Source organism: Dipodomys merriami, unplaced genomic scaffold (assembly GCF_024711535.1).
Source record: "Dipodomys merriami isolate MVZ:Mamm:240054 unplaced genomic scaffold, mDipMer1.0.p SCAF_37, whole genome shotgun sequence".
In the NCBI taxonomy this organism is placed as follows: domain Eukaryota; kingdom Metazoa; phylum Chordata; class Mammalia; order Rodentia; family Heteromyidae; genus Dipodomys; species Dipodomys merriami.
In genome coordinates, this window is record NW_027205270.1 from 2277851 (window position 1) to 2297744 (window position 19894).

The 19894-nt window shown below is 44.4% G+C and overlaps 1 protein-coding gene across 1 annotated transcript; it reads left to right on the forward strand.

The window, feature by feature from the left end:
- The first annotated feature begins 473 nt into the window (after positions 1-473).
- Positions 474-19684, forward strand: Cct7 (chaperonin containing TCP1 subunit 7). Its single transcript, XM_069988975.1, has 12 exons — positions 474-580; positions 5681-5834; positions 7591-7697; positions 9567-9692; positions 10578-10630; positions 11212-11383; positions 16360-16524; positions 16973-17161; positions 17744-17841; positions 18207-18339; positions 18756-18962; positions 19326-19684. The coding sequence occupies exons 1-12, from the start codon at positions 575-577 to the stop codon at positions 19539-19541; spliced, it is 1626 nt and encodes a 541-aa protein (XP_069845076.1). The 5' UTR covers positions 474-574; the 3' UTR covers positions 19542-19684.
- Positions 19685-19894: the final 210 nt, after the last annotated feature.

Below are 19894 nucleotides of genomic sequence, written 5' to 3' on the forward strand. Positions count from 1 at the left end.
CCGTGGCTCGGTGCGCGACGCCCCCCAGGGGGCGCTGGCTGGTGCGATTTGCCACGCCCGCTTCTCTCCCACTAGCTGTGTCCATTTGTCACCGTGGACATCTTTCTTAACCGATCTAACATCGTTATCTGTAAAACAATAGCCTTCCGGTGATCACATTTGTAAGGTGCTTACTTAGCACAAGGCCGTTCCAGTCGGCGTTCAATGAAAGCATTTACTGCATCCCTTAATCTAGCCTTCGGGGACACAGGGAGATACGATCGAGGTTAGTAGGTGACGCGGATCGAATAAAGACCTTACTTGCTTCAAGAACAAGAAGCACAGGGAGAACCCGGGGCCCACTGCATAACCAACGACTTCGAGAGCGCCCTGGCCCACAGCCCAGATTCTAGCCCTTCTAGCCGCGCCGATTCGGTGGTAGCTAACCATAGAGTTGCGGAAGTTGTTCCCTTCCCTTCCTAGAGCAGCCCGAAGACGCTTCCGGGGAGCTCTTTGGCGAGGGGCATTGTGGGCTTGCTGGGCGGCCCGGACACCGACAGCGGAGGAGTGGCGGGCCCCTGAATAAGCTTCCAAAATGATGGTGAGTGGAGTCTCTCGCATCCGTCGCCATCCGCTGCCATCTTGAGGGCGGCTGGCGCCGCTCGGCCGGGAACCGCGCTAAAGACCTCCCTCCGGCCTCCCGTGTCCGCACTCGTCGCCACCCGCCGCCTCGGGGCCAGCCCAGCCCGCCTCGGCCTGCCTCGGCCGGGGCGTGGACCTCTGGAGCACCCGGAGGAAGGTCGATCCTCAGACTATAGGTCCCAGGGTGCTTCGGACCGAGAACCTACATCGGGGACCCCTTTTCTCGCGTCCCCACTGCCACAGCACTGTGGAGATTTGTCTGAAACCGGGGGCTGGCCGCGTGTACTCTCTAGGCAGCTGAACACTGGGTGCTCCGGGAAGTGCGGATGTAAAGGCGTGAGCTTCTAGAACGCGCAGAGAGGCAGCGTGGGGACTTTATTTTAGAGCCAAGCCGAGCCCAAGGTTTTCCCGTATGGTCACTTGTTTCCCCCTGCCCCGTCGCTGCTGCGTGCTAAGAGGCTCCTTTAATTATATCTGAATGCCGTCATCCGCTTTTAGAATCTCCTGAATGTACCGTGCCCAGCTTCGTGCTGGAGATGCAGCCTCAGCCGGGAGAATGGGTCAGGCTGATGGGGACACAGTTTCAGACATGGGTTCAGATTGCGGTGACATGAATGTATATACGTGCGCGCCGATGGTCCCGAGAAGGGTTCTCTAGTCGACTACTTTCCCTCCCCTCACTTACATGCTCCCTCTCCTCTTCGTAGCCGTAGCACTGCCCTTTTTCAGTTCTTCAACTTTGTCTGTACCTAGCTGGGCATGGTAATGAGTGCTTGTAATCCCAGCACTCGGGAAGCTGAGGCAGGTGGATCATGAGTTCCTGGGCTACGTAGTAAGACCTTATCTCAGAACAAAACTTCCCTCCTTTCTTCTTCCCAAAGGTACCTATTTTTCTCTCCTTCCTTTCTTTTTTCTTTAATAGTTTATTTTAACAAAGAGTAATTCATGAATCAAGCATTGCATATAACAAGAATGTTACTGGAAAGTCAATCCAGCTAATCGGCCTTGATCCTGATGTCCAGCAGGAGAATTTAGGCAAGAAGCAAAAGTAGTGATAGTAAATTTTATAGGAAAGAAATACACTAAGTAAACTAAAAGTGGGTCATCTCTAGGGTGAGAATGACAAATTATTCTTGAATTCACCACTGTCTTTGTGCATAGGCAGCAGAATAATGTAACAGTTGAGGTTTAGGGCTGTGGAGCCAAATATTACTTTAGTGTTATTTAATTTTGATCCTTAGGTGTTTTAGAGGGAAAAGCAATAAAGAGGGGGTTTTGGTACTGGGGCTTGACCTGGGGCCTCGAGCTATCCCCTGGATCACTCAGGACCTAGGTAGCTGTCCCTTAGCTTTTGTTGCCCAAAGCTAGTGATTAGCACTTGAGCCACACCTCCATTTCTGGCTTGTCAGTAGTTAATTGGGGATAAGAGTCTCACGGATTTTCATGTCTAGGCTGGCTTCAATCCTCAGATCTCATTCTCCAGAATAGCTAGGATTACAGTCTTGAGCCACCAGCACCTATCTGCATTATGGTCTTGCTTAACTTTTTCCCCTTTCTGCTCATGGCTGATCACTGGAGTCATACTTCTGCTGGTTAATCTCCAATTAAGCTTTTTGTGATTTCCTTAGCAGATAAAGAAGAAAAAAAAGTGAGATTGAAAGTCACTTAGGGACAGACACTGAGCTTTCTCTTACAGTACCTGTTCCCTGGGAATCTGGGAGGAGACAATCACCCTGCTTGATCTGGTATAGGTAATTCCAGTGCTGGCACTCTGCACACCACATAGGATCTCCTGTCCTGCCTGCCACTTCATGTTCTCCCTCTCCCTCTCTCTCCTCCTCCCCCCTGCCTCTCTCTTCCTCTATCCTAGTCTCTCCCTTTCTCCTTTTTTTCCTCTTCCCCCTCTCCCCTCTCTCCTTTTTCCAGTACTGGGGCTTGAACTCTAGGCCTGGGTTTTGTCTCTTGCCTTTTCAATCAAGGCTAGCATTCTTCCACACCTCCATTTCCAGCTTTTTGGTGGTTAAATGGAGATAAGAGTTTCACAGACTTTTCTGCCGGGCTGGGCTTTGAATGGCACCCAGCCTGCCATTTTAGGGCCTGCAAAACACAGGTCTTGGGGAATGTATCCTCAGTTGCTTCCAAATACTTTGCACTGTACTTAATTTTCAGTAACCTGGGCACCAGTGTCTCATACCTGTAATCCTTGCTATTCAGGAGGCTGATCCCAATTCACAGTCAGCCTGGGGAAGAAAAGTCAAGATTCCAAGAAAGCTGAGCGAAAGAGCACAAGGTCCTGAGTTCAATCTCCAGTACCAGCATGTACACACACAAAAAGAAGTCTCAGCAAAACCATTGTTACTTTATTGCCAGTGGGTTTTTTTTGTTTTGTCGGTTGTGGGGCTTGAACTCTGGGTCTGAGCGCTATCCCTCAGCTCTTCAGCTCAAGGTGAGCGCTCTGCCACTTGAGCTATGGTGCCATTTCCGGTTTTCTGGTGGTTTATTGGAGATAACAGTTTCACGGACTTTCCTGCCTGGGCTGGCTTGAACCGCAATCCTCAGATCTCAGCCTCCTGAGTAGCTAGGATTATAGGCATGAGCCACCAGCACCAGGCTTTTTTTTTTTTTTTAAGGTCAAGAAGCCAGTGCTGCATCATTATTTCATGATTTATGTCAGCACTTTTAAGTAACAATTGAATTATAGCACGAAAAGCTGCAGAATAGTCTTTGTGTGTAGCTTTGGTACTCGATACACAAGGTTACTGTTGTCTTTACCTTTGACAAGTTCATACTTTTAAAGTAGTGTGTTAAAGTTTTGAATGGGAAGTAGAACAGTTATTCAGAAGAATTTGGGCTTGAGGGAATGCCCACCTGGTGGTAAGAAAGTGGTTTTGGTAAAAAACGAAAAGGTGGCTTTTTTTTTTTCTTTTAAAATTTGACTTTATGCTTTTATTATCTCATAGCCAAACAAAAGATGCCTTATTTTGTAGTCTAGAACTGATTCACTTGACACATTCTTGCTCTTATGTGCTTGCTTGCTTGCTCATTTGCTCTTTGCTTTGTTACTCAAGACTGGTGGTCTGACTTGAGCCACACCTCCAATCTGCCATTTTGCTGCTTAGCTAGACTAGTTCCTTAGACTTTTCTGCCTAGGCTGGCTTTGAACTGCCATCCTTCAGATTTCAGCCTCCTGAATTATAGGTATGAGCCACCAGCACCTGGCTAACCTCTTCTCTTAAAAAAATTCTTTTAAAAATAATTATATTTAAGTAGTTGTAGAAAGAAGATCCCATTCTACAAAACAGTATATGAATACAAGGTGTCTGACAACATTGTCACCCATCACTCCTAACCCATCCCTTCTCTCACTTTTTTTTAAAAAATTGAGATTAGATGACTACATAAATTTCACATATTTCACAGTATTGTGGAACAGTGATACTTAAAGTCACAAACACATTTTAACCTTCACAAGGCATATGTCACTATCATGGTCTATATAGTTTGTGAATTATATGATCTTCGACAATACAAAATTTTTTTTCACATCAGGTGATATTTATATTTCCTTTTGCTTAGTGTAGGCTGTTCCCTCTTTCCCTCTCATTCCTCCCTTCCCATCGCTGTCTTTGGGTTGCTTAGTTCTTTTTCTTCTATGTCCAATGCAGCTGATAGGTCTTGTTGTATGTTGTTCCATTTTCCACTCATTCTGTGTCCTCTTCCTGTCTTCCCTCCATTGTGTGCATATATCTACCATATATATGGTCAAGAACATGGAGTCATTTAGTAGTGATATGACAGAATGAGTGGTTGTCCTTTGTTTCTCGAGTCCTGTTTACTTTGTCATATCTTGCATTTTGGCTTTAGCATCCACATAGCAGGGAGACCATGTGCTGTTTGTCTCTTTGTTCTTGGCTTACCTTGCTCAAAATGATTTGCTCTAGTTCCATCCATTTCCCTGCAAATACCATTATTTTGTCCTTTCTAATGGCTTTATAATACTCCATTGTATGTAGGTACCACAAGTTTTGTATCCACTCATCAGTAGTGGGGCATCTGGGTTGTTTCCAAATCTTGGCTATTGTGAACAGTGCTGCAATATGGAGGTGCATGTGTCTTTATACTAGTTCCTGTGTCTAGCCACTTGTACCTCTTAATAGCCAGCATCTCTTAAAGCTGAGTTATGCTATACACACCCAAATCTCATCAGGTATATACCTACATGTATGTGTATGAATTAGACAGGGTCTCACCATGCAGCCTGTGCTATCCTTAAACTTACCTTCCGCTGGTCTAGAATTTGTGGTCCTTCCACCTGAGACCCTCAGAAATAAGCTACATCCCTGTCTTCCCAGAGTTTCCGAAGCAAGTCTACAAGAAAGCCATTGCCTTGGATAGTGACCGCTCTGGTGGTAGAGAAAGAGAATCTCCACTGAGGTGTCACAGGGAAGCTTTATGGAACTAGTATGACAGAAGGAAAAGTTACTGTATGAAGTAGGCATGTCACTTTGTGAGGCAGGACCAAGATGCTTTTTTGTATTCTTATTTTCCAACACTCCAGCTGGAGGTAGCTGGTAATGCTGCCTGCTTGGATATCTTCAAGATAGCATCTCAAGCTGTTAGTCACATCTGCTGCTCTAAGATTAAGCTGCAACACAGGCAAGTGGGAGTGTTTGCTAAGGATTGAGTCCTGAACAGGACCTGCTTACCTTCTATGCCATGACTTGATTCTTTAGCATAGGGAATAAAGTCAAAAGTTGAAAAAGCCATGGTCATTAAGTAGGGATGACATGGGATTTGTTTTCTTAAACTGGATCAGGACTTCTCAACTCATTACTCTATCTGGTATACCTTCACCTTCAGAGCTGACTTCACCCTCCCCACCCCCTACTGCCCCCAGGAGAGAGGCAGTTGCAGAATGGGTGTGGATAGTATGGGAATGCACTTTAAAAGCCCCTAGGTGATTCTATTACAAAGGAATGGGGAGTATATTTTCTGTCCTATCCTCATCCTGTCCCATGTAATTGATGATTAAAAACATTCATTGTTCTTTCTTCTCTAGCCCACACCAGTTATCCTGCTAAAAGAGGGGACCGATAGCTCCCAAGGCATTCCCCAGCTTGTGAGTAACATCAGTGCCTGCCAGGTGATTGCTGAGGCTGTAAGAACCACTTTGGGTCCCCGAGGCATGGACAAGCTTATTGTGGATGGCCGAGGTAAGCATGCGAGTTCCTGGGTTCTGTGTAAAGGGAAGGCATCTGAGGACTATTGGGACTAGCAAAGGTTGACATCATAGGCCACCCTGCTTGTGAGATCTCTAATGAATGTGACATGTGATACAGTGGGAGTTTCCTGTGCTCACTCTGCCAAGACATGGAAGAAAATTGCCCTTTATACTTTCAATTATTTTACATGTGAAATACTAGGGTATTAGCTGTGTTAAAATTGTCATGTGGCCCATAGTGTTCCCCCACATAAAAGGAAAGAAACTAAAAATGGGCTGAAAACATGGCCCAGGTAAGTGTCTATGTATGTATATGTATGTATGTATGTATATATGTATGTATGTATTTGTTTATTGAAGTAGGGTTTTACTATAGCCCAGGGTTGTCTCAGACTTGACATTCTACTTCATCTGCCCCCCTAGTGCTGGCATTACAGGCATGTACTATACCTGGCTCATTTAAACCTTTTTTGTTCTAGTTAATTTTTTTCTCTCTAAATAGGTAGAGTTTGTGACTTTAGCTCTTTGTACAAACACCATGGGGAAAGCATAAGATTGGCATCTTTCCTTTGGATTACTACCATGTTCCCCTCTGTCTCATCCCAATAAGAAGTATATATATGTAGTGGGGCTGGTGGCTCACGCCTGTAATCCTAGCTACTCAGGAGGCTGAGATCTGAGAATCGCAGTTCAAAGCCAGTCCAGGCAGGAAAGTCTGTGAGACTCTTTATCTCCAATAAACTACCAGAAAACTGGAAGTGGTGCTGTGGCTCAAGTGGTAGAGTGCTCTCTCTGTTTTTTTTTTTTTTTTTTTGGTTGGCTGTGGGGCCTGAACCCTGGATCTGGGCTCTGTCCCTTAGCTCTTCAGCTCAAAACTAGTGCTCTACCACTTGAGCCATGGTGCCACTTCTGGCCTTTTCTGCTTATGTGGTACTGAGGAATTGAACCCAGGGCCTCATGCATGCAAGGCAAGCACTCTACCACTGAGCCACCTTCCCAGCCCCAGAGCACTCACTCTCCTTGAGCTGAAGAGCTGAGGGACAGCACCCAGGCCCAGAGTTCAAGCCCCACAACTGACAAAAAAAAAGTATATACATGCAGTCAGGCATGAAGATACATGCCTGTTATCCCAGCTTTATGGGAAGCAGAGGTAGAAGAAGGCAAGGAAAAATTTAGGCAGGCCTTACCTCAAAACCAAGACTACCAAGTTTACATCATTTGTGATTTCAGCTAGGCTAATCCCGGCTAGACAGGAGGCAGGGGTAGGAGAATTGAGGTCTAAAGCTAGTCAGTGGACAAAAGGAATATAAGAAGAAAGAAAATGGGCTGGGAAGGTGGCTCAGTGGTAGAGCGCTTGCCTTGCATGCCTGAGGCCCTGGGTTTGATTCCTCAGCACCACATAAGCAAAAAGAAAAAAGCCAGAAGTGGCGCTGTGGCTCAAATGGTAGAGTGCTAGCCTTGAGCTGAAGAGCTGAGGGACAGCGCCCAGGCCCAGAGTTCAGGCCCCATGACCGGAACCCCCCCCCAAAAAAAAAAAAAAAGAAAGAAAGAAAGAAAAGTGAGACCCTATCTAAAAAATAAACTATCATATAAAGGGCTAGGGTATAGCCTACCAAATGTGTGGCTCTGAATTCAAATCCCAGTCCTCTTCCCTCTCTTACCCACCAAAAAAAGTACTTCTGATTGTAGGTCCAAATACAACAGAATTTAATAAAGGGGCTTTTAAATTTTTGTTTGTTTCTCTTAAGGCAAAGCAACAATTTCTAATGACGGTGCGACAATTCTGAAACTTCTTGATGTTGTCCATCCTGCAGCAAAAACTTTAGTGGACATTGCCAAATCCCAGGATGCGGAGGTAGGAGAACTAGTCATAGGTATTTCCCTGGTAGTTGGAATGTGTGCCTGTTTGCTACCTTGCTCTTCTGTCTTAGGATTTTTTATTTTATGTCTGTGATTATAATTGTACATGTAACTGAATCTTTAAAAATTTTATATAATTCCATTGTATGTAGCTTTTCCTATCCCTTAACACATTGTGGCAATGGTCTTTTTTTTTTTTAATTTAAGTTTATTGTAAAGATGCTGTACAGAAGGGTTACAGTAAGGTAATAAGTACATTTGTTGTCAAGCATTGTTATCCCCTCATTTGTTTTTCTCCTGTGTATGTGTGAATTGCTAAGTAAATAATTTAATCTCCTCACTTATTCTCTTTATAAAATAGGGTTAAAACTCTGAGGTTTCCAGTCTTGGTGTGTGATAATAGAAAAACTCAATTTTTGACACTGGAGTCTTGATGAGGGACAGATTTGCATTTTGGAGGACTGCCACACAGAGAGACACATACATACATAAATGAGTTCACACCCTAGTCCTGGGGGGGGGCGGGGAAGGGTTTGGATCCCTATCATAGAAGTACCATGTAAGAAAGATTAGCAGACCAATAATGTCATCTGTTTGGTAGATGTTTTGTGTGTGTGTGTGTGTGTGTTGTTTTTTTGTTGGTTGGTTTTTTTGTTTGTTTTGAGACAGTCTTGTGGTATAACCTAACTAGCCCAGAATTTTTTTTTTTTTGTTTGGTCGTGGGGCTTGAACTCAAGGCCTCAACACTGTCCCTGGGCTCTTTTGCTCAAGGCTAGTACTCTACTACTTTGGGCCACAGTTCCACTTCTGGTTTTCTGGTGGTTAATTGGAGAGAAGAGTCTCATGGACTTTACTGGCCTGGTGGCTTTGAACCACAATCTCAGATCTCAGCTTCCTGAGTAATTATAGTATTACAGGTGTGAGCCACCAGTACTAGGCTATAATCTTAATCTTATTCAGAGTCATACATTTTACCCTGTTGAAACCAGTTGAGAGCAGGTTGTGAACCTAAGCTTAACCAATCTGAGCAGGAGGGTTAAGGCCTACTGTGTTAGGGATAAATAAGGGGCAGCCTGCCTGTTCTATGTGCTTGCTTGCCAGATTTCTGGCTAATGGCGCACTCTTCTGCAGAAGTAAAATTTGCCTTGCTGAGACAATTCTTTATTTTCCTGTCTATTCTTACAACTCCAGTGGTTCTTAGCTTAGTTGTAACATTTGCTATGTAGTCCAGGCTGGCCTTGAATTCGTGAATCTCCTGTTTCTGCCCCCCAAGTGCTAGGATTACAGGTGTAAACCACCATACCTGGCCTCCAAATAGGTTTTGAAATATAATAATTTTTGGCTGAGCTGAGCCTGGGGGCTCACCACACCTAAAATCTTAGCTACTCGGGAGGCTGAGATCTGAGGATTTTGGTTCAGAACTAGCCCAAGCAAGTAAGTCTGTGAGACTGTTACCTCCAGTTAATCAACGGAGAGCTGGAAGTATAAGTGTGGTTTAAGTGATAGAGCATAAGTCCCCGAGTTCTGGGTTCAAGCTGCGGTACTGGTGTGTGCATGCGTACACACGTGCACACTTGCCAAGATCTTTGGTTCTGTGAGTGGGATTTGGTTGAATTAGCTTTTTGTGACTTCTTACTCTTTATTTCTCTCATGCTTCCTGGTAACATGATTATTGGTGTCATATAAGCAGAACAATAACTGTCTTCACAATGCTTTGTACATAATAAATAAGGTCTCCGTTCATATTTTATATCTTGAAAAAATTTTATATTTATGAGGAGAACATTGAATAGAACGCTGCAGATGCAGTTTCAGGGCTTAGATGTCTGATCATCAGAAAATATGTATTTGCTGTCATCTTTAGGTTGGTGATGGCACTACCTCCGTGACCCTGCTGGCTGCAGAGTTTCTGAAGCAGGTGAAACCATATGTGGAGGAAGGTCTGCACCCTCAGATCATCATCCGAGCTTTCCGCACAGCCACACAGTTGGTATGGCAGTACTGATATATTTAGCCTTGTGCCTAGACACCTTATGATTCTCTTAGTGAGGACAGTAATTTCACTGGGGTTTGGAAAGACTACAGAACAGTTATTTGGGAATTTTTTAACTTCTTCCTAGGAATTGAAGTCTACTATTTTAGTAGCTACTTGATGAGATGCATTAAGCCTCGGTTCAAGTCAGCCTGGTAATCTGAGCTAGATCTAAACTCTTTTGGTCAGTCGTGGGGCTTGAACTCTGGGATTGGGTGCTGTCCTTGTGCCCTTCAGCTCAAGGCGAGTGATCTACCACTTGAGTCATAGTGCCACTTCTGGTTTTCTGGTGGTTTATTGGAAATAAGAGGCTTACGGACTTTCCTGCCTAGGCTGGCATTGAACCATGATCCTCAGATCTCAGCCTCCCGAGTCACTAGGATTACAGGTGTGAGCCACTAGCGCCTTGCTAGATATAGACTCTTAAGAGGGAGCTGGTTTATTTTTATCAAGTGCCCCAAAGCATGCCTTGAGAACTGGCTGTTGCTTAGCTTTTTATCTTTATTTTGTGACCTCAGGTAAGCTACTTAATCTCCAAGGACTTACTCTCTCTGCTCTCTTTTTGAGAGATAACATAAAATGAAATCATGTATTAGGAATGCTTTGGAGAATATTTTTAAAAAGCTTGATATATATTGGCATATAATTTAGATATAAAGTGGTAAAAGTTGTGGTAGGTGTGTTTATTTTCCTAGATGGCTCAAGGATCTAGAAATTTTGTTTAAGCTGTGGAGTAGAAGTAGTTAAGGTTTGGGAGCAGACAGGCTAGGACTGGCAAGGTTAGGTCCACTTTACCAGTTTGTCTTTAGCATGAGAGGCTTACTCAACTTTTGTTCTTGGCAGGCAGTTAACAAGATCAAAGAAATTGCTGTGACTGTGAAGAACGAAGATAAAGTGTAAGTTGGCACTGGGCCTTGTTAGAGATTTGACTTACATGGCAAAGGATAGAGAAGCAATTTGTAGTTTCTACATGGGCCTGCAGCTGTTTGGCTCTTGATAGACCCTTGGGGATGTGCTCCACTTGCACACTGCAAAGGAGGTTCTAGACTGTAGTTTTAAAAAAGCTGTCATGGGCTGGGAAGGTGGCTGAGTGGTAGAGCATTTGCCTTGCATGCCTGAGGCCCTGGGTTTGATTCCTCAGCAACACATAAGCAAAAAGAAAAAAGCTGGAAGTGGCACTGTGGCTCAAGTGGTAGAGTGCTAGCCTTGAGCTGAAGAGCTGAGGGACAGCGCCCAGGCCCAGAGTTCAGGCCCACAACGGGACCCAAAAATAAATAAATAAATAAAATAAAATAAAAAGCTGTCAAACATGAGGGCTTTTACTACAGCTGCTATCTAGCACTGATTCAACAGAAGTTGAAATTGAAGGGAGCAGAGTTTAGAGGCTGGAAAGAAACCATCACTTCTACATCACAGTAGAATCAGGTAAGGGAGATTGGTTTTCAAGACCTGATGCAAGTTCAACCTTGGGTTCTAGGGAACAGAGGAAGCTGCTAGAGAAGTGTGCCATGACAGCTCTGAGCTCCAAGCTCATTTCCCAGCAGAAAGCCTTCTTCGCCAAAATGGTGGTTGATGCTGTAATGATGCTGGATGAATTGCTGCAGCTTAAAATGATTGGAATCAAGAAGGTCCAGGGTGGAGCGCTAGAGGTAAGATGACTGTGGTCTCCCTTACTGTCTTCTATTCACACTGACCCTCTGCACAGCTTCACAGGGGTGGAGGGAGAATGCATATTGGACAGGAGGTCAGACTTGGGCTGTGCTTCCCAGATGCCAGTACAGGCTGTGACTTTGAGTATTATTTTATGTCAATAGGGGCAGGTGCATTATCCTAGACCCTCTGAGATAGCAACTTGAAAGGTACTTTGCATTCTTCAAAGTGATACCATCAAGCTTTCCCTTTTCTTTATCTTGGGTAGATAATAAATGTATGAAACTGTCTATAGAAGAGTCTAGAGTAAAAAGTGTCCTTTATACTACCTCTGCCCTATATGCAGCTACTGTTTCCAGTTAATAGCCCTTCAGAACTACTGTATGCAATTGCAGTATATAAGCAAATATTCTTTGTTTTTTGTTTTGGGTCCAGTCGTGGGGCCTGAACTCTGGGCCTGGGCACTGTCCCTCAGCTCTTCAGCTCAAAGCTAGTGCTCTACCACTTGAGCCACAGTGCCACTTCCGGCTTTTTTCTTTTTGCTTATGTGGTGCTGAGGAATTGAACCCAGGGCCTCTTGCATGCAAGGCAAGAGCTCTATCACTGAGCCACCTTCCCAGTCCCGCAAATATTCTTTAAACAATAGTTGCTTCTGATAGTATGCTATACCAATTTTATCCACTAAACACTATATGTTAGCAGTTGGTCCATATCATCCTGTGGAGCTCTTAACTCTGCACTATGCTGTCCAGTTTAGTGACGATATCAGTGACATCTGAGCACCTGAAATCCTAGTAATTGCAACTAAGGAGCTGGATTTTTAGTTCATTTTAAATAACAATGTGGCTGAAACCTACCTTTTTGGATAGCACAGCCTTAATCCTTACTTTATTTATTTATTCATTCATTCATTTATTTATTTATTTATTTATTTATTTATTTATTTATTTTGGTCGGTCGTGGGGCTTGAACTCTGGGCTTGGGTGCTGCCTCTGCGCTCCTCAGCTCAAGGCTCCTCAGCTCCTCTACCGCTTTGAGCCACAGCGCCACTTCCATTAATCCTTACTTTTAAAACACAGTAGCTTACTATGATGTAACAGTCTTTTTTTTTTTTTTTTTCTTTTTTTGCCAGTCCTGGGGCTTAAACTCAGGTCCTAAGCATTGTCCCTGAGCCTCTTTTGCTCGCGGCTATCACTGCCACTTCAGCCACAGCAGCACTTCTGACTTTTTCCGTTTATGTGGTGCTGAGGAATCAAACCTAGGGCTTTATGCATGCTAGGTAAACACTCTACCCCAAGCCACAGTCCCAGCCCCTGATGTAACATTCTTCGATGCTAGTGCCTGTGCTACTTTGTTTGAGCAATACTAGAATTAAAAAAAGTTTAATACTAAAATGTAGGGCCTTTTTCTTGCTAAGTGGCTGTGCCACTGGAGCCATACATCCAGGCCTTTTTGCTTTAGAGTGCTTTTTACAGTGAGATCTTGCTTTTTGCCTTGGTCCCATCCTGCTTACTAGCCTCCAGCATAGCCAGGATGAGAGGCACACTACTATGCCCAGCTTACAGATTTGACAGGGTTTTTTGTTTGTTTTGTTGGTTGTGGGGCTTGAACTCTGGGCCTGGGCACTGTCCCTCAGCTCTTCAGCTCAAAGCTAGTGCCCTACCACTTGTGCCACAGTGCTACTTCTGGTCTTCTGGTGGGAACAGACTTTCCTGCCCGGGCTGGCTTTGAACCGTGATCTTCAGATCTTAGCCTCCTGATTACAGACTGAGCCACTGACACCCACTAGGGGTTCTTGCTTTTGGCGGGGGGTCAATTGTGGGGCCTGAACTCTGAGCCTGTGCGCTGTCCCTCAGCTCTCAGCTCAAGGCTAGCACTCTATCACTTTGAGCCACAGTACCTCCTCCGGGTTTTTCTACTTATGTAGTGCTGAGGAATTGAACCCAGGGCCTCATGCATGCAAGGCAAGCACTCTACCATGGAGCCACCTTCCCAGCCTGGGGTTCCTTTTTTTTTTTTTTTTTTTTGGTAGGTCGTGGGGCTTGAACTCTGGGCCTGGGTGCTGTCCCTAAGCTCTTCAGCTCAAGGCTAGTGTTCTACCACTTGCCACAGTGCACTTCTGGTTTTCTAGTGGTTTATTGGCGATAAGAGTCTTACAGACTATCCTGCCCAGGCTGGCTTTGAACCACGATCCTCAGATCTCAGCCTCCTGAGTAGCTAGGATTACAGGCATGAGCCACCGGCACCCAGCCAGCCCGGGCTTCTTGTTTTTTAACCCCAGCTGGCCTCAAATTTCACTCCTCCTATTCAAGTTGTTTGGCTTGCAGATGTGAACCACATACCAATCCCCATATTATTTTTGACTTTTTCTATTTCATCTTTTTTTCTTAGTTTTTGGGACAGGTTCTCTATCATCCTTTCTTGGCCTCCCAAGTGCTAGAACTATCGCCACGTGCCACTGCCACCATGCCCATCTGTAAAATGAATAAGCTTTGAAGCCAGAGACTAAGCCACACTCGTATTTTCTTTTTTTCCTTTTCCTTTTTCTTTTTTTTTTTTTTTTTTGCCGGTCATGGGGCCTGAACTCTGGGTCTGGGCGCTGTCCCTTAGCTCTTCAGCTCAAGACTAGTGCTCTACCACTGGAGCCACAGCACCACTTCCAGCTTTATCTGTTTATGTGGTGCTGAGGAATCGAACCTAGGGTCTCAGCCATGAAAGGCAAACACTCTACCGCTAAGCCACCTTCCCAGCCCCACACTCATATTTTCCCAAAAATCCCACTCATTAAATACATGTGAAGACCACCTTTAGTTATTTTGAGATAGGGTCTTACTCTGTAGTATAGGCTGACCTGAAGTGCTAAGGTTATAGATGTGTACAATATGCTTCACTTTATGTAAAAAAGTTAAAACCTGACCAAGAATTCAGGAAATGCTGGAAGTGATTATTCTCCGAGTTAATTAAGGACTTTCTAATTGCTATCTGTAGCTCATCCTTCTCCTTCCTGAGCTTCAATTCCTGTTTCTACTTGTTAATGAACTCACATGGTCCTTCAAGCCAGTACCATTTCTCTATTCTTTGTTCATGCATGGTTGATATATTAGACACTTAGAACATTAGGGTCGTCTTTGAAGACTAGGCATAACCTGTCAGTTGCTAGTTTATCTACTAATTTGTAAATTTATTATTTTTTCTTGGCCAGCCCTAGGTTTGAACTCAGGGCCTGGGCACTGTCTCTGAGCTTCTTTTTGCTCAGAGCTAGCACTCTACCATGTAAGTCACAGTGCCACTTCTGGCTTTATCTGTTTATGTGATACTGAAGAATTGAACCCAGGGCTTCATGCATGCTAGGCAAACACTCTACCACTAAGCCACATTCCCAGCCCAGTAAATTATTTCTTTAATCTTGCGTTAGTTCTTTAGTTCGTCTGCACTGTCCCCTGCCCCTTCTGCTTGCCGTACTTCTCACTGCCCAGTCCTTGCCCCCTCTATTTTACATTTCAACTTCAAAAGGCTTTTTTTTGGCCAGGGCAGGGAGGGTGTGTGTGTGGAGTCCTAGTGCTTAAACTCATTCTGGGCTTGAATGATTTCCCTGGACTCCCTAGCTCAAGGCTAGCACTCTACCACTTGGGCCACAGTGCCACTTCAGCTTTTTCTGTGATTAATTAGGGATAAGAGTTTCATGGACATTCCTGCCCAGGCTGGCTTTGAACTGCAATCCTTAGATCTCAGACTCTTGAGTAGCTAGGATTACAGGCGTGAGACACCTGTGCCTGGCTTTCAAAAGGCTTTACTGATTCTGTAACACTGCCTCAATCTCTTAGGCGTATCCTTTTCCTATTTAACTAATTTTGCTTGTCCATCATAATTCAGCCTCGGCATCATTCCTTTAGGAGACTGAATTTGAAAGATGCAGGAATTAGGTGTTGATAGTATTCTCTAGTAAGCTTTAGTATTAAAAATTACACTGTTAGAGAACCTAAAGGTCATTGAGTTGTTTTGTTTGTTTGTTTTTTGGTCAGTCGTGGGGCTTGAACTCTGGGCCTGGGTACTGTCCCTTAACTTCAGCTCGAGCTAGCGCTTTACCACTTGAGCCACAGTACCACTTCCAGTTGCCTGGTGGTTTATTGGAGATAAGAGTCTCATGGACTTTCCTGCCTGGGCTGCCTTTGAACCCGTGATCTTCAGATCTCAGCCTCCTGAGTAAGATTATAGGTGTGAGACACCGGCACCCGGCTGAATTTCTTTTTCATGGAATGGGAGATGTCAGTCATTTTGTAAAAAAGAGAGGCTGGGATTTGAACCTAAGTCAGAACCAAGTGCAACATGCTTTCCAACATGCTTTCTGTTACATCTTGCAGCCAATCTATAGGAAGTTCTGTTGAGGAAGAAGTTCTGTTAAGGAACAGCAGTAGAATCTCCTGGCTGGAGAAATTGGTACATGAAGAGCCACAATGACAATGGCAGAGAGGTTTTGATTTGTATGACCTTTGCCTTCTGGAAAGAGGAAACATCTAGACCGTAGAACAAAGGCTTGGGGTATATGTATATGTGCATACGTGTGTGCATTTGTGTATGCTTGCACATGTGTAGGAGGAGACTTTGAGAGTGGGTGGTTGGAGGGAGAAGGAAAAAGCATTGCACTTCTGCCTTTTAATGCCTGGTTCTTCATCATATTTGAATATAGTGTGATCCATTGCCAGGTGCTTCAGAGGCCAGCAAACAGGCTTGCACATTTGAGTAATTTCCCTCATACTAAAGGGACAATAAAACATTTGGGATTTTTATTTTATTTTATTATTATTTTTTTTTTTTTTTTTTTACAAATTATCTGTCCCCAATATTGTAATGGGAAGACTTTGTTACAGTAGTGAAGTAAAAATTGGTTAGGTCTTTCGAGGTTCATGGAATGGACAAATACTAGTTTGATTTGATTTAATGTTAGTACCAAGCAGTTGGGCTGTTTCTTTAACAGGAATCTCAGCTGGTGGCTGGTGTTGCGTTTAAGAAGACTTTCTCTTATGCTGGGTTTGAAATGCAACCTAAGAAGTACAAAAACCCCATGATTGCCCTTTTAAATGTTGAGCTGGAGCTGAAAGCTGAGAAGGATAATGCTGAAATCAGAGTCCACACAGTAGAGGTATGCATCTCCACCAGTCCTGCAGAGCTAGTGGAAATAGGCAGATTTATGGTCCAGGGCCTTGTATTTTGGCTGGCTCATATCACCTCTACTTCTGAGCTTCTTGTGGGTCTTTCTCCTTTTCTGTGTTTAGAAGCTGGGTCCATTACTTTCTCTCTGAGTGACTGAACCTGAGGTGATCTGGATATGGAAGACCCATTGAATTCCTATGCTTTGGCTCTGAGAATGGGGTTGGCTGGCATTCTCCAGCTACAAAGCCTGCCTGCTTTTTTATTTTGTTTGAAAGTATTAAGTGGTTCCTGTCAATTTAAGGGCCATTGTCAATCTACCCATTAAATAGATCAGATGAACCAGCACTTTTTTGCCAGGGGGTGGAATATATATTTTAGCCTATCATACATGCCAACCTTCATCTAAAGTGTACTCATAATTTTCTGAATCTCTTCAGGATTATCAAGCAATTGTCGATGCCGAATGGAACATTCTCTATGACAAATTAGAGAAGATTTACCAGTCTGGAGCCAAAGTTATTTTGTCTAAACTTCCCATTGGAGATGTGGCCACGCAGTACTTTGCTGATAGGGACATGTTCTGTGCCGGCCGCGTGCCTGAGGAGGATCTGAAGAGGACAATGATGGTAACTAAAATTTCATAAACATGAGGGTTTTTTTACCCCTGGTATAATGGAGTAGTTTCAGTTTGTTAGTTTCCCACTTGCTGCTGTTTGTGTGCCTAGTAATAACTCTTTATCAAGTCAGGAAGTAAATCTGGTTTGTGATGGAACCAAGCAATAATGTTCTTAACAGCTAGACAAACTCAACTAGTGATGCCTGATGTTTTCCCTTTAAGTATCTTATATGTGATGCTTTTAGGTCTAGATTATCACCCCTGAGTTCATTTGCTGGGCCTAAGGCACCCTGCTTTCAGGTGGGGAGTTTAAACTGAAGCAAAGGGGTCCACGTTCTCTAGATCTCAGTCTCCTGAGTAGCTAAATGAGTAGCTTAGCATGAGTGACCAGTGCCTGGTCCCTATTTCTTTAATCAGGTGTACTTCTCTATCATGTTTTATTCTGTTTTTTTTTCTACTAGGGGAGTAGCAGTGGGAGGGGGTTGCCTAGAGAGAAGGAAAAGTACTTTATCAGAGGCCTCCATGTTGCAGTGGCAGGAAGCCAACTAGTCTTATTGTGAGTCTTCAGTGTTATCATACTTTCCTTGCTTAGGCCTGTGGAGGCTCAATCCAGACCAGTGTGAATATTCTGAGTCCAGATGTGTTGGGTCATTGCCAGGTGTTTGAAGAGACACAGATTGGAGGGGAGAGGTAAGTAAGTGTATCTGGACTACCTGTAGGCTCAGCTGATAAGAACTCTGCATTATCCTCTGGATGTGGCATGTAGCTTTCATTGTTCCTTTTTTTTGGGGGGGAGGGGGTCCTACCTTTTTGAGGACATATAGAGCTCAAGTACACAGGAGAGGGAAAAGATCTAGTTGGACCTTATGTCTGATTCTGTGGTCTTTGATCCTCAGGGGTACAGTCTCGGACTTCCCAAAGAAATGCCTTTTAGGACTGGGATTGAGTAGCCTGAGTAAAGAACGGAAGAGCAATTGCTAAATGTTGGGAGGGGTTGGCCAAGTGAAGAGACATGACAGGAAGGAGTTCACGTGTGTATGATTTCCTGAATGTAGGTACAATTTCTTCACTGGCTGCCCCAAGGCCAAAACTTGCACCTTCATCCTCCGTGGGGGTGCTGAACAGTTCATGGAGGAGACAGAGCGATCCCTTCATGATGCCATCATGATCGTCAGAAGAGCCATCAAGGTACTGGGCTAGTTGGCCTCCTTTTGGCTGACCAGACCTTGGATTTTTGTGTTGATCTCTTTTCTATATAACGTACCCTTCTCCGCTGGCATAGTGGGCCATGATTTTCCCCGCAAATCATGGAGAAACTGAGCCTCCATCCCAAAAGTGGGCCACACTGTCCTAAATGCTAGTTTGTTATTGTTATTAACGTGCAGTCAACTATCCTAGTATCAACTATCCTAGTGATGATGCTAGTGTTCTCCAAATAGTGACCCTTGATGGTAAACTTCCAGTTCTTCTACAGATAGAAGTTGGAATGTGCTAGATAGCCATATCTGAGCTTCTGAGACTAGGGGTGGAAGAAGAAATGAATGACCCAGCTTGGAACTAGACTAGAGGCCTGCTTGCATTAAAAAGTGGTCTGATTTCTACAGAATGATTCAGTGGTGGCTGGTGGTGGGGCCATTGAGATGGAGCTCTCCAAGTACCTGCGAGATTATTCAAGGACTATTCCAGGAAAGCAGCAGCTGTTGATTGGGGCCTATGCCAAGGCTTTGGAGATTATCCCACGCCAGTTGTGTGACAATGCTGGTTTTGATGCCACAAACATTCTCAACAAGCTGCGGGCTCGGCATGCCCAGGTAGGTCCTTATCAGGGTGCAGGGATTGGGTGTATAGGGTTGGGTTCTGAGTGTTGTACTGTCCTTACTAAAGGTGTGTACATTCAACATGGCTGATGGCTAGAACTAAATACTGCAAAGTACCTGCCTCCTTTTCAGTCACAGGGAACACCGTGATGCCATGCCTCGAAATAGCTTATGAGAGAAGGCCTAGTTTTTGTTTTGTCAGCATACCCAGGGTTGGAGAGAAATAGTTGGCAGACAGGTTTTTGTTGTGACACCATGTTCAGAGTGGAGATTCCTGGCAATTGTACTCTTTTGAAGAACACAAAAGAAAATTGAGACTGTTTCCATATTGCTTCCTTTCTTTTCCTCCTCTTTCAGGGGGGCATGTGGTATGGGGTGGATGTCAACAATGAGGACATTGCAGACAACTTCCAGGCCTTCGTGTGGGAGCCAGCTATGGTGCGGATCAATGCCCTGACAGCAGCCTCTGAAGCTGCATGCCTTATTGTGTCTGTCGATGAGACCATCAAGAATCCCCGCTCCACTGTGGACACTCCTCCAGCGGCTGGCCGGGGCAGGGGCCGAGTCCATTAAGAGGCAGCGCTTCCTGGCTGGCAGGCTGCTGTGGGTCTACTCACCCTCCCTGGCTTGATGTATTGGTGTAAAAGGAAGTGATAGTAATGGGTCCACTCTACTCACTGAAGGTTATTTAAATAAAATTGAATGCTTAGAATTAACTTTTGTAAGTTGTTTTGGCCCAATAGTTTGTTTTCCTAGTTGCTTTATTACTGTCAGTATTATTGGTGGTGGTGGTGGTGGTAATGGGGTTTGAAATCAGGGCTTCACACTTGGTAGACAGACACCCTACCTACCACCTGAGCCAGCCACCAGCCTATTGGGACAGTAGTTTTACTCATAAATAACCTACTGCCTCTTAGAATTTAGGC

What these genes read in the sequence shown, in the direction of transcription:
- Cct7 (XM_069988975.1), top strand. An exon ending in TCCGCACAGCCACACAGTTG is followed by an intron (nt 9,693 to 10,577) that starts GTATGGCAGTAC and finishes TGTTCTTGGCAG; the next exon opens with GCAGTTAACAAGATCAAAGA. An exon ending in TCAGAGTCCACACAGTAGAG is followed by an intron (nt 16,525 to 16,972) that starts GTATGCATCTCC and finishes GAATCTCTTCAG; the next exon opens with GATTATCAAGCAATTGTCGA.